General features: G+C 35.8%; 1 protein-coding gene across 6 annotated transcripts in view; it reads right to left on the bottom strand.

Annotated features, from left to right (window-relative positions):
• Nucleotides 1-710: 710 nt before the first annotated feature.
• USP32 (ubiquitin specific peptidase 32) overlaps nucleotides 711-14,528 on the bottom strand; it is a 101,026-nt gene continuing 87,208 nt past the window's right edge. For all 6 annotated transcript variants that reach the window (XM_068909801.1, XM_068909798.1, XM_068909799.1 and 3 more), the window contains exons 20-34: nucleotides 14,229-14,367; nucleotides 13,839-13,944; nucleotides 12,413-12,586; nucleotides 11,767-11,941; nucleotides 10,956-11,107; nucleotides 10,118-10,229; nucleotides 9,321-9,535; nucleotides 7,696-7,880; nucleotides 6,086-6,172; nucleotides 5,052-5,172; nucleotides 4,165-4,356; nucleotides 3,261-3,555; nucleotides 2,378-2,811; nucleotides 1,582-1,674; nucleotides 711-1,047 (exon numbers count right to left, since the gene is read on the bottom strand). In XM_068909801.1, coding sequence (XP_068765902.1) covers nucleotides 874-1,047; nucleotides 1,582-1,674; nucleotides 2,378-2,811; nucleotides 3,261-3,555; nucleotides 4,165-4,356; nucleotides 5,052-5,172; nucleotides 6,086-6,172; nucleotides 7,696-7,880; nucleotides 9,321-9,535; nucleotides 10,118-10,229; nucleotides 10,956-11,107; nucleotides 11,767-11,941; nucleotides 12,413-12,586; nucleotides 13,839-13,944; nucleotides 14,229-14,367 — 2,654 coding nt within the window. In that variant the 3' untranslated portion in view covers nucleotides 711-873. The remainder of the gene's footprint in view (nucleotides 1,048-1,581; nucleotides 1,675-2,377; nucleotides 2,812-3,260; nucleotides 3,556-4,164; nucleotides 4,357-5,051; nucleotides 5,173-6,085; nucleotides 6,173-7,695; nucleotides 7,881-9,320; nucleotides 9,536-10,117; nucleotides 10,230-10,955; nucleotides 11,108-11,766; nucleotides 11,942-12,412; nucleotides 12,587-13,838; nucleotides 13,945-14,228; nucleotides 14,368-14,528) is intronic.

Here is a 14,528-nt window from a genome sequence, read left to right as displayed (position 1 = left end):
ACCAGTCATGAAATAGAAGCTCAAGCATCTTTCCTTCCAAAAGCTGGGAACACTTTGTGCAATGTGCACATTTTAAGACACCATGCGTATAACCACAACTACTCTCTTCAACCTGAAGTTTCTTTTCTGAGGCATCTCAGAAGTCTAAGATAGCACTCTTCAGGCCGAAAAGCCATTCCTGAAGTATGTTGACTTGCACAGCCACCACGCGGAGAAAATACAATTATAATAAAACCATTCAAGTGTAGAAATTAATCTCTTCTCAAATTATGATTTGGTTGTGCTCCCAACATACAGAAAGTAATTGACACACGTTAGTGATGGCAAAACTGGAAACATTTCCAACTCTCGATGTTCAGTCTTTAAATTCACACACTTTTCATTCTCTTGCTTTCCCTGTTTTGCCAATAAAATGCAATAAAACTGCAGGGAAAAGGAGGTAGCAATATCATGTTGTCCAAAGACAACACTACAATTTTTTTCTCCATTATCTTAAATCTAAGGATAGCCTTAGGATTTTGTTAGAATAATTGGTAAACTCTGCACTACTCTGTTTAGCTCTTATTTGGACTATTTAATTTAGCTCTTATTTGGTCCTAGTTGGCTTTTCTCAAACCATTTTGTTTAAAGGCCAATGGCAGTTTCAGCCTGATGTCTAACATCAGAAATGTTTAGAGCATGTAGTGAGATAAGAGAACAAAACAATACTATCTTTATATTAACTGCTATTTAATTAGGGTTTTCTTTTTGTGCTTTCATATCACAGGTACAATTACTACACTTAGCTTATCTGTTTCAATAACATTTTCGCCAAATGCAAGTTTCAGCATGTTACCCTTATACTCTCAAAACAGTCCATGGAAGATCATCTGCTTACTGTAAAACACAGTACTTCTTATAATCTGACTCAAAATCTTCATCCATGCTGCTTGTATCTGCCATCTTTTTGCCATCTATCTTTGGCAGAAATTGTGCATAGTCTACCCCCTGCTGCTCGTAGAAAAGAATGTAGGCAGAGTCGGTGTCGATTTCATCAGGATGCAATTCCTGCGAAACAAAAACATTTTCTGAAATATGCAATGGTACAATTGTGTTACTGTCACCAAACTTCAACACATGCATGGCCCTAGAAACAGTCTTTTCGAAATGGCTGTTTACAGCAAGAAGAATCACATTTTCTCAGTCTCCCTTATTATAGCTATCAGGCTCTATTATTTACTTGAAAAGCATAACAAATTTTTAGTGACAAATGCAAATAGTTAGAAATATTAAAACTTAATTATTCACTAATTGAATACAAAACAGCTAGCATAATGAAAAAATATTCTTAAGACTTTCATTTTTAGTAACTTTTCCACCTTTGTACAAAATAAGCATCTTTCCTTACCCATGTTGGCAGCTGATGAACATACACTAACATGAAAAAATGTCATGTACCTTTTCAGTTTACAATTTTAATAGTCATCTGATGCAAACTTTGAGATACTCATGGTTTCAAAGAACAGCTCTCAAAAAACATATATTTCTTTGATGCTAGGTACTCAAGAAAAAAAATATTTCGTACAAAAATAAAACATTTACCTTACAGCTACTGTCATTGTAGCAGTACCACTTGTTGTTTGGGTTTTTGGCATAAGTAACATAATGACCCCCTCCCATAATTCCTGAATGGCACTGAAGAAAATGAAAAAGAAGAAAAATTTGGATCAAACATCAAAACACAGAAACTGTCACAAAGAAATGTAACAAATCCATGATCTTTCCATGAGTGACAATGGTTTATGACAATCTATACTTGCCAAAGGTGCCTAAATGTTACAGGCTCTCTTAAAACAAACATCTTCCCTCTGAAGCAGTAGTGCAGTATACCATATATGACAGAAATATTTTATGCATGCTGGACCCAGCAGTTCAACATGGCCAACCCAAGACCAATGCCCCTCTCACACCTCTTTCTGCCTTCATCATTTTCCTATACTACCAAATTTTGTTTCCTTTTCAACCCACCTCAAAAAAACCTAAAAATGATCCAACTGCTGGAGAACAGAAAGGTCTTGCTTGATAAAAGCAGCAGAGACAGACAACCTGAAAAGTATATTCTAATTCTGATCCACTGTGCTGTGCTTTACAACTTGTTTTTTTAAAAGCGTCTGTAACTGACTAAGTTTATACATTCAAGTAGAAAAAAAATATTATGCAAAGATATATTTTTCAGTTACGTTCAGTTTTATGGCAATTTTATTTTGCTCACAATGATTCTGCTTTGCTCTCCTCAAGAAGAGATCTCTACTTTTTGCAATGAAAACAACAGAGTACACACATTTAGTCAAAACAATGCCATGTAAGGTAGTTTACTTATTATAAAATGTCAACTTACCGAAATTGCATATAGATTGTAAATAGGGTTAACACAAACTTCTTCTCTTTGGTCATCTGTAATATCCTCCTCGCTGTGGTTGTCAATTTGACCATTGATACTTCCATTACTACATGCATTCTGCTCACAAATGTATCCGTTGGCTAAAGTCATCTCAGCATCCTGAGCAGTGTATAGTTCACTCTGGCTACCACCCAAAATCTGCCCTCTAGCAAGAACATCACCTTGATCAGAAGTATATTTCTGTTCCTGGTCAGTACCATTCTCTTTACTTGCATCCAAATTTTCTTTGCTATTTGACAGTTTGTTTTTACCTAGCTGTGGTAGCCGCAGGCGCCCTTTACCTCTTCCTAAAGTCCTTGGGCTACTATTTGGGCTACTGTTTTTACTTGAAGGACAGCTGGTTCCACTTTTCCTTCCCAAAGATGGAGACGCTAGAACAGAAAACAAATACAAACTTGAAAGATAAGTTAACACATAGTCTAGATTTTTTAATAAAAGATTTCTTTCAATAACCAAACATTAAAAATCCACTTTTCCATTGCAACTTACAAGTAGTATATACAAATAGGACCGTCTGTGCACACACACATGCACGTTTCTAAACTGAAATTTAACTTTTAAGCAGGAGCACATTCCTCATTCTTAATCCGGCCCATTTACATGAACAGACAATGCCAGTACCAATACTGTCACCAAGTAACTTCATTTCTTCATGGTAAAGCTTCATTAAACTTCCCACAGAAAACAGCAGCAGCAATGAGTGTTTTAGAATAAATTTAATGCTTTGGCCAATAAAATGCTAACACTTTGTTAAGAATATATTTTTTCCCAAAATATCAGCATTTACTGGAATGTGCAATTTTCCCTAATTATTACCTACCTTTGATATTATTCAAGACATTAGAAGTGTTAAGGGAAGATGGACTTCTGTTCAGTACATCCCCTTCGCCTGCTGTGTAAGTGATTTGCAGATCTATTTTTCTAGACTCCCCTTGGAGAGTCCGTGCATCAGGAAGGTCATCAACATGGGGAGTAAGCTGTTTTCTTTGAAAATGACTTGGATCCCTTTGTACCAAAAAGGCACTTGGGTCAAAATTTTCTCGGGGAAATTTAACAATTTTCTGAGACTTTATCCAGCGGCCATTTACAAACTGAAATCTTTTCAGGTGAATGATCTAAGGAGAAATGTGTTAGAGAAAGTCAATGGAAGACAGTTACACCAAAAATGACCTAATTTTACTGTTAAAAGATATTTTTGTTCCTGAAACTTATACATTTTATCATATACTAATAAAAAGCAATAACAATACTGTATCTGAGCATTTGCATTTTTGGGTACAAGCTGATAAAACATGGAACTAATATTTTCAGGAAAAGGTTGCTTCATTTCAGCCAACAATGCTGTGTAGAACCTACCAAATTTGAAATGTAAACACAGGTGTTATTATATAACTAGACCAAAGACCAAGACTGTGTCACCGAGAAAGACTGCCTAAGTGTGAATTCTACATCAGAGCTGATCAAACTGAATGTAAAATACAACTACTTGCTGCAAAATATCAGCTAAAAAGATGCACAATGATTTGAGGTTTGTTTTGAGTTATCTGCCTGCGTTATGGAAACGCGTGATGCAAATAAAGTTAGCAACCTGCTGAGACAGTGAACAGAAGTAAATCTAAATCTTCTTATTTAGTAAGAAAAAGGAGACATACCTAGCAATTCAAAATTTTTGAGGAATGTACTTTGTTTCTGTTGTTGTAGAGGAAAATTATACAAGATCATACCAAAATAGGGGGGAGCCTCCAAAGATCCAGTTTTTTGGTGGCCAAACAATGGGTCTTGCATTTGGAACAGTAGTACATCTCATCCTCTCCCAACTCCTCCTCACTGGTGAAGGCTCTAAGACAGCTGTCTAGATTGATGGGCTCTGCTTGAGCTCGTCGGCTTTGTTCAACACTTTCGTGTTCTTCTACTATCTAAAGAGGCAAGATTAAACTGAATCTGACTTGGAAACACATACAAACTACTCAGAGGCAGGCTGTAGTTAAAGTACAATAAAAGGATAAGATTCACATAGTTATTTAGGATTAAAGATCCAAAAATAGCTGCACTAATTTGAATAGTTATTTTATTTCAACTATGAAGAGACAGATATATAGATAAGGTGCTGTCTTTATTCTTGGATTTTGCTTATCCACAAGGCACTAGTTTATAGATTCTACTTACAAATTGGAATAGCTCTTCTAGATTAATTCAGTTGTCTGCTTACCTTTTTCCTGTTTTGTAGACTCAGTGAAGCAACTATGTTTACTCACACACAACTATTTGTAGCATTGGTGTCCTTAGAGAGCGTACCAAATTAACATACTCTGTACTATACTGTGGAAAGTAGACTAAAAGCAATTCAGAACAGCCAGAGAATACACTTCTGTCATTTCTTAAAATATTCGCTTTCATGTTATGGACATGTGGGAGGTCTAAAATTAAGACATAAATTTATCCAGAATATACTCTTCAGTGACTACTGCCTTTAGTTTAATAGTAAAGGGAAAAAACAAGCACCGTTAAAAGAAAAGAGAATATCTTCCAAACTCAGTCTTTGTAAAACGGGATGCGTTTCAGAGCTATTAACATTCAAACAAACACAGCAAGCTTTATGTTGTAATTTTACCCGCTCCTGTGATGTCTGGTAGCGTAGGTGGAGTGCTGTTGGATCCCAGTCTACAGCAATGTAAGCATTCCCAACACAAGCACTATCTTCTGTGCACTCAATTTTACAGCCACGACAAAATCTAAAACGAAAAGTTAGATATGATAAACAAATTGCAATCACTCAGATCTACATTAATTCACGCTCCAATTCTACTCCTTATTTTGTATTAAACACATCCCCACAGTTACAGGCTTTGTCTTCAGCGTGAGAGACAAATTTTGTAAAAAAGATAACCAATGCCAGTTTTGCTATTTTGTTACAAAACTCTAATGTGATGAAACACTGAAGCATTTGGGTGAGCTCAATCATCTATGTGCAGAGAGTGCTGAGCAAACCTAATTACCACACCAAAACTACTACAGTTCTTTGTCTTCACAGGTATTCTACAGTATGATAGCTAATATACATTATTTATCTAGCTGTAGAAGACACCTTTTTGGAATGAGCATGTGGTCTGAATACCTTCCAGCAAAAGTCTGGGATTTTCATTAGCATGTCCCTTTTTTTTTTTCTTTTTTTTCTTTTTTTTTTTTTTTTTTTTAGGAAGAAGTCCAAGAGTGTTCCCAGGGTGAATACCTAGTGTCCATTTTAGTTCTTACTTTTCAAATGGCACAGAAACTGCTAACAGTAAATGATTTATATGCAGAGCACTCTGCTGCCATATGAAACCACCATAAATCATCCAAATACGTACAAACACACACCTGCATATATACGCACATGAACAGGGAAGACTCTAAGGGGTTAAGAAGTTTTTGATAATCTGATGTCTATCTCCTAATTTAAAGTTTCTGTGTCAGCAGAGTTTTCAGCTCTTCAAGTCATAACAGCAATTCTGCAGTGAAAGTCTGCCATGCGGGGTTTCTGGTTAAATTAGATTCTAGACTCTCATTGTTTGATATTACCCCTCAAGTCTGAAATGTATCAAAAACCCGTTATCGTAAATTACATTTCTGCTGAAGTGTCTCCCATACTTAAAAAGGGCAATTTACCTGTACCATGGACACCAAGCGCAGGAATTTCCATCCTTCTGAACTACCCTCAGGGTGAATGGATACTGATATCCCATGCTATCATCACTGAAACAGAAGAGAATGCAACACGAAACATGAGCACTGATTCAGACGGCCAATTACTTTTGACCTTACTTTATTACCCTTGCTGTTTACTTAAAAAACAAAACAAAAAACCCACAAAAATAAAAAATCCAAATGGTTAGAAATATTAAACATAAGATAATAAAACAAGATCGGCCTTTATGTTGTCTAAATTCTGAATATGCACATCATAGCATCAGTTTTAAGTTTGCTCAGCAGGATAATCATTAAACAGCAATTATTAAAAGAGATTCCAAGCTGTAGCAGGCACAATTAAAATATAAATCAATCACACATTCAAACTACTATCAATAATTCTTCACTATTTATAAATACAGTAATACCACTAGAGAGAAAGGAAAATTCAAGAATATTGTTAAAGGCCTTGTGGAGGTAACAAGATCTCACATAGGCATCAATGGTAGCAACATTTTCTTGACACTCGCTGGTGGATGCACAAATCAGTTAAGCAATAGCCAAGACTATCACAGTTTCACAGCGGTATGTCCAACTAGAAAATCGTCACTCATCTTATAAATTGCTTTATATACTGAAAGAAATTTAGGCACTAAATCACTATATACTAAAGATATGAGAGAGTTGTTTAGTAGAGGTAACACAGCAAGAAAATAGAAAAGAGCTTGTGATAGAACTCCTAAGGAGCACAAAGAGAAAAATCTGTTAAGAGGGTAGGTCTCATGCATACAAATTGACACACCCTCAAATAAAGGTGAAATTTTCAGTCTAATTAAATCATTAAGAATCTATAATTTAAGCTCATATTGCATTAACTTGGATTGGGTCTGACAGTGACAGAAATGTAACTGAGCAAGAATATCTGAAGTGTTTCCACAGAGGATTTACACATTGTTCAGTACTAAGCCTTAGTGAATACAACAGTGAGCAGGTGTGCAGATGGAGGCAGACACCACAATTTAAAAGACTTGGTCCTCCACACATTCTGCCTCAACAATTAGCCTACATATTCCAGATATTGTGCTTTTTGGGGGGAGGGTGACGGGGGGGAAACCAACTCTCATAAAGAGAATCAGATTTAGCATCAAAATCATCAGCCGCAAAGCAGAATTCAAACAACAGAAAGCTCTCTCCCCAAAAGCCCAAACAGTTTAAAGAGTTTTACAAGAGAATTAAATACACGGAAGACACTTTATTAAAGACAGTCTCATATTTTCACGAAGCTACTCTACTGCCTTTCATTGTCATTACTAAACCAAAGGACTTTTAAATGACTTCCTACAAAAATAACCTGCAAGATGGAATCTGCAAGCAGAAAACATCTGAGGTAAAAGCACACACAACTGTCTCCAAAATTGTTGACATTTAAATCTTAATTACACATTAAAAATCATACATTCATTCCACTGAGGTATTTTCTGCACTTAAAATGGATAAAGATGAAGAAAGAGTATTTTTTTAAATCTTCTAAAGGAACCTAAACTACTGGATTGGGTAATTCAAGTCAAAGGTTGGCATGCCATACTCACCAGTCTTGTGCATGATTACTAGCTTCCTGAGGAGGGAGAGGGCTAGCAAGCCTGGAAACCTGAATCCACACTGCATCATACAGGTCTTTTTTCCGTGTATGAACAGTACAAGGAACAATTAGGGGCATTCCAAAGAGGCTAGGACGGTTCTTCTGAGATGAAAGAAAATATAATTCTGTCCGCATCTGCATACGTGAAATAAAAAGAATGACTCACACATAAGTATGCATTAACTCACATTACCATGATTATTACAATGCTGACCTTGTTACTCGTTTTAGTTTTTGGTAATTTAAACAAACAACTTATTCAATTAAAAGTACTCAATTTCAGTAATTCTTTCAATATTAAAAAACTTAATTTTGATCACTGACTTCAAACTGCCTGAAAATTTAAGTGCATTTTATGATATTGTGGTGTTAGACCATGTCAACACTTAGCATAAACCTGTGTTTCAGCCATGTACAATTTTTTTTAAATTTCACGTGATGCGTATTTTCTTACTTTGCCCATGACATGGTAACTTTATAATGCAGACATATGCTAATATCTTTTCCAAAAGGACTTCTACACTAGGCAAGTTTATGTCCTCTAGAGAAAGGAAACTTATTTCTAAAGAATGTAACTGGAAGCTAATTTGGGCACTACAGACTCATATACAACTCATTCCAGGCAGATCAACTAACCTATGTGCTGTACTCTTTTCATCTCTAAGAAAGATTTAACACACTGACTTAATGATACTGAAGTACAGTAAGCTGCTACTGAGCCTTGCACAAGTTTTATGCAACTGACAAACCTATTGATAACATTTTTATCAATGACAAGCACGGATTCCTGGAAAGGCTTCCAGAAGCAACTTTAATGCTTTGTAAGCTGTAAAACTGGCCGCCTGCAACAACTCAAAAGCATTATACCAATTCCCCTAAGAGATTCTGCCAAATCTTGACTCAAGATCGTAGTGATAACAGTGGATATTGGCCGCCATTTGAGAAACTACAGCAAAAAAAGCCCCACACAAACCTATTGTAAAGAAGGGAGTTCAATGGCCTCCCAGCCCACAACCACTAGACTCTAAACGTCAATAGGTTTTAAAGCCTGGAGACAGAACACACACAGAAAGCAAGGTTATTTGAGATGTTCGGTCATTCAGCTTTCACATTTAGAGCTCAACTTGGCTACAAATGCTTTTACAAAGAGTAGTTCATGCTAACAGACTGACCCATGAAGGCACTATATAGCTTCACTCTATTTCTGTATAAGAAATAAGGCTGTTCCACATAATGGGAAAGAAATTTCACGTTGTTTCTCTAATTGTTTTTTTCTGCTCAGAGACTCTTGGAACATTTTATCAGGGAGTCAGTGAACACCCAACTATGCATCTCAGCATTAAAGAACTGGGAAGCCTGCCAACACTGAGGAAAGACAAATACACCAACTTTAGACACTGCAAATTAAATCTGTGAAGGAGAACTGCGTGCATGTATAGCAGGGAAATGTGTATTCATGTTCCCTCTTTTTAGGGATACGGATCAATTAATCACATGGACTTCAAAAGAAAATCACATTGACTTTGAGAAAGTATGTTACACACACAATTTGTAACAAACACAAAATCTACTCACCATTTTTCTGTGGACTGCAATTATATAGCCTGTACACGGACTATCAGAAAGCAAGGGCACGTGACCATTGAGAGCCCAGTTGGCAACGTTATTACGTTCTGTTCCACATGGCACTACAGTATTTGGCATTCCATTTGGAATTAGGATTGGTTTGGGAAGGTCCCCATTCATCATTATGTTAAGCACTCCATTAGCTGATGACCCAGTTGAAAGATCTGTAGATGGACAATTACTCTCAATAATCCACAGCAACCAGAACTGGTAACAAACAAGATTTTTCTGCCTTCCATTCTGCCCAATGCACTTCATGAAATACCTTCCACCCTCCTTCAGACCAATACTTAATCTTTTGTCTACAACTTGCAGTAGTAGTAGTAGTAGTAGTAGTAGTAGTTGCATGCAGTAACAAGAAATAATAGAGTTGTTTACAATCCATATATGAAACCACAAACAATGAAAAAGAAACCAAAGCTGAATACTGTGCTTACGTTTTTTTAAATGTGTCCTGCCTTATAGCCAATCCGCAAGGAATAAGGAAACATGCAAAATATTTTTATTAAAATAAGCAGATAGTGATCTTCAGACTCCTATCCTGGGCATGATCCTCAAAAGGATCACAGACTATCAGTGGATATTGAGATGGCTTAGTTTCTCTCTGGATCAGAGCTGTGACTTATCTGTCTCTTTAATTCTCAGTGTTCCCAGATTAGTTAGTAAAGATTTTTCTCCCGAATTTCTCCAGTATCTAAGCTCCGTGCATTTTAAATGAGCAGGAAAATAAGTATGTTTTATTTTACCTGTCTGCAAAGGACTTGATGCTGATGTAGGGGATCCTGGAACTGGTACTTCAAATGCACACAAAAACCCACTCACTGATAACCGGACTTTCTGGTTGTCTTGAGGAAAATTCTTCAGTAAAAAAGGGAAAGGTAATGAGACATGCATGTACTTTTATCTGAGACACAGAACATGTTTCATTCTTTTGAAAACAGTACAACTACCAGCTCATGTCTCCCCTCCCATCTTCTTTCTTATGCCTACACGGAAAAAGGAGAGCCAAAAACCACATGACTTTGCAGATCTCTACAGCAAGACCTGAGAGCACTATTATTGGTTCTCTGAAGAGACTAAAAGCACCCAATTTCTACTCACTGAAAGTAGTTTTAATTCTGCTCAGTGACAGCAAAAAAACGTATATATATACACACACATACACAATGTAAAATCTAAGTCAGTCATTTCCTATGCTTCCAGCCTTTTGATAGTGTTTAAATTCATCACAGCACTCTAACTTCAGACTTACTATGTCAAGAAGATTTATCTTTTTTTTTTTCCTAAACATATCATTAGTAATCAATTCAATTAAAGTTTTGCAAGCTTCCTTTTGGTTACAAGTGGTTTATTATGGTTTGGTTGCCTTCAATTTTAAATCTGTTTAAAGTAATACAAATTAAGGTTTTAAAATGATATAGAAGCTCACACTTAACTAAGCTGAATCTATCACACTTTTAGTTAAGTGGTTTCAGGGCTCCTGTAGGCAAAGCTTAGTATTAAAAAGAAAGACATAGTATGCTGATGTACAGAAATAATGAGAAATACTAAAATTATGTTGCAGCAATTATTTTTTATTTTTACCTTTATATTGGAGCTATGCACTTCTGCAAGTAGAATCTGTTCTGGTTTTAGCCCACAGAGTTCACTTAACTGTTTTTTCAAACCTGTATACTTTTCATCCATGTTCAATCTCAGGCCATATCGGACAGGAGTAGTACCATCTAATTTAATTACTTTAAAAGGGAAAAGAAACATCTTGGTCAGCAAATCAGGAAAGATTTAATAGATGAATACATTGCATCTACTTATTTATTAGAAAGTACTTTTCTTCCATTTTAAGATCTGATTATGTTTTCATTATCAGACAATTTTCAAGGTCTGCAAAGACAAAGGCCAGAAACCCCTAACCGCCTAGGCCATAGAAAATGGTTCCAAATTTTCTTCTTTCATTGTCATTCCTTTTCTCTCTTCTCCCACAATCTATTGGCTCTTCACAGTATAGTTCATGACCCACAGAGTAATTCTTGTTTGCCAATTCTCCCTCCTGCCATTTTTGCCCTTTAAGATAACCTACACAATATAAATTTTCAGTGCCCAGAAGAAAAAATGTGCAATATTGAGATTTTGAGATCTTATGTATTAAATACTTTAGCCAAGACTGAAAACGGACCATTTAGGCTGTTTTAGAAGATTTTACTTTAACTATATTCCAATGAAAATTCTTATAATCTAGTCTACTATACTAACTGGTTATACTATTTTTAAAAATTTAGCTGCATTGCTAGTAAGTGCTAACACACACAAAATTTGTTGTGACTGTTCCTTGAAAATCTGTTTTGTATTTATAATTTTTGTTTCAAGAAAATTTATAGTGAGTTAAAACACTACCCACCTGTAATTTCTAGGTGCATGTAGCTATCCATTGGTAAAGGCAAGGATAAAAAATTAAAAGGGTCAAATCTAACACTTATATGTCCACAAGTTTTACATTTTACTTGCGACTTAAGCTGCCCATGAAATAAATCTACGACAATGGATCTGTTTCTTCTCAGATGGTTTTCCCAGGCCTAAGACAAAACGCAGAAAAATAAAATAAAGTTAGAAACTGAAGACTATGTGCTAGAACTGCAGAAGAGGAATGCACTGGAATATCTCCAAAGCTTCAACAGCCTATGGAATATGGTCCTGCAGAAGTTGTTTATCAATTTAAAACAAATAAGTAACATTCAGTAAAGAAAAGTTCTTTCAATTAAGATAATAAGCTTCTGAGAGGACCATCAGGTATTCTGCAAAGTTGTGGTATTCCACATTCTGAAGAGCCATCCAAAATGACTGTGAAGTACCATCTTTATACCTTTATGTTATAATATTTAAATCAAACTCCTTTTCAGTTCAAAGGTGAAACTGATTATTTAAATTACAGATCTAATAAGTTTCAAAAGACAGTATAGTAACAGTAATTACCAGCCTTTAGCTTTGCTAAGAAATAAAGTAGTTTCTAGTAGCTTAGCGCTAAGAGAAAACACCTTAACCCATACCTCTGCTGCTACTTCCCAGTCTGGTCGACCATCACTATCTTTCAGTTCAACATAAGGCTTATCATGAACTCTGTTCAAATCCTCATGAAGGCCATCCAAAAGAAAAGCCAGGAGCTCCTGTGAGTCTTGTTGCTGAAAACCATTAAATCGTGGAGCATATTTTGCTATTGTCCACTACAAAAAAATCCAAAAAGTTATTTAATATTATGGGACAAAAGTTGCAACAATAAATCAAAATATTGCAGAAAAAACGCATGCTGTCAACCAGCACGATAAATGCAATTGCCAGTGTTAAAGTATCTCCCTATGCTTTCACAACAAAAGGCCGTTTACAGGCTATGCACGATCTTCTGTCCCTAACAAGGGCTACAAAAATCCACACATTAAACCACAATTTCCAATTCATTTGAGGTAATTCCACTGAACTTACAACCTCAACACTGAACCATGATTATATTCTGCAGACAGCTGCTCCATGAAGGCTAGGACTAATGCATCCTGGTAACCTACAGATATGCATCTTCTTCCCCCACAGCCCTTTGCTGAACACCTCCGCTACATTCCTTACAGACAAGGAATGGCAAATTCTGTGACCAGTTTGGAGTAACGTACACGATGACATATTGCCCAGGACACGCTCGTTGATATCACAGCCGAATTCTAATACACGGAACGTATGCCCAAGTTCCCCTCCCTTTCTCTAGTGGAGGTGTTTGAGTTTCTGCCCAGTATCTACACACTAACAAAACTGTAGGGATGTAATTACTTCTTTAAAATATGGCTGAAAATGGCCACAGAGTTCAATGTTATTGTGAGCAGAAGGTAGGAGAACTGAGAGAAAATTTACAAAGACTAATTGCATTAAGACTGAAAAAGAATACTACAGGATTAATCATGCATAAAACTAATGACATCGACTTGTGTTTTTCTTCCTTACATAGCACAGATTTCCATACTTAAATAAGCTGAATGATAATCATGAACAACCACCACCATGAACGACAACTGACAACCTGAATATGTAGCCTAACTGTACTAGCAGCACTATAATGTTAAGTAATTAAGTAGTATCAGTGATATGGTGGCCCCCAGCATATCTAATAGGTTGTGTAGTTCAACTAATAGATTGTGTAGTTCAAAATATATGTAGGTTTTTTTAATTATCAAACTCTTAAAATAAGAACACTTATTACAATAAGAACAGCAAGAACATTTTTGTTAGTATTTCCAATTTTTTTTAGCTATCCAAAAAAAAATTTAAAGAAAAATTTAACTTTTATACACATGATCAAAGCAAATATGATAATTTAGTAGCATTGAGGAGGTTTTCCCAGAATTATTACAATACAAATAACACCAGAAAACAGAAGAGTGCTTTTACAAATTTTTGCTATTCAAAAAATAAACAAACAAACTACAGACTTACTCGCAGCTTTAATGGTGCTACATTCTTCTGAGTTCCACTCCACAATTCCTGAACCAAATCCCCGTAGCACTTAGCCATGTGTCCTTTCATTCCTATTGGATTTGTCCTAGGATTCATGAGGTCATTAATGTCATACTAAAACTTAAACAAAGTTCAAGCATGGGAATAAATGAGGAAGCCCAAAGGCTTCTTGCTGAACTGTTCTAACTCTCCCAGAAACAAAATAAACTATATTTCGGTAATACCTAATCTGGTATCAGTTGCATAGCTGATGGTTGGTAACACTAAACTTAAAAGGATTTATTCATGCTTCTACTTTTGCAGGCTGAAACTAATTGAAAAAAAAAGTTAACACAACTAAAATGCTAGTGGGCTCAAATAGAAGATTACCTGTTAAGTTCATAAAGATGTCTTCCAGAGATGAAATATCGTGTTAGAGGTTGCGTGTTACTGACACACTGGATACTAGAGTTCATGAAACATGTGTTACCCAGATTGCTTAATCCAGTAGCACCCTTTTCAGTAGGAACTGAGAGAAAGAAAATATAATTATGTCAACTGTGTGGATGTGAAAAATTAATCCATAATGCTATATTAATAAAGTTAAGTTTGTGACCTTTTAATTGCAACTTATTCAATTTAATCTGCTCCCAGTTACAAGACTACAGTTAGCACAGAGGCAACAGAGGA

Source organism: Struthio camelus, chromosome 16, assembly GCF_040807025.1.
Source record: "Struthio camelus isolate bStrCam1 chromosome 16, bStrCam1.hap1, whole genome shotgun sequence".
In the NCBI taxonomy this organism is placed as follows: domain Eukaryota; kingdom Metazoa; phylum Chordata; class Aves; order Struthioniformes; family Struthionidae; genus Struthio; species Struthio camelus.
The sequence above is the reverse complement of the archived record's forward strand: the minus strand, read 5'-3'. Positions and strand labels throughout refer to the sequence as shown.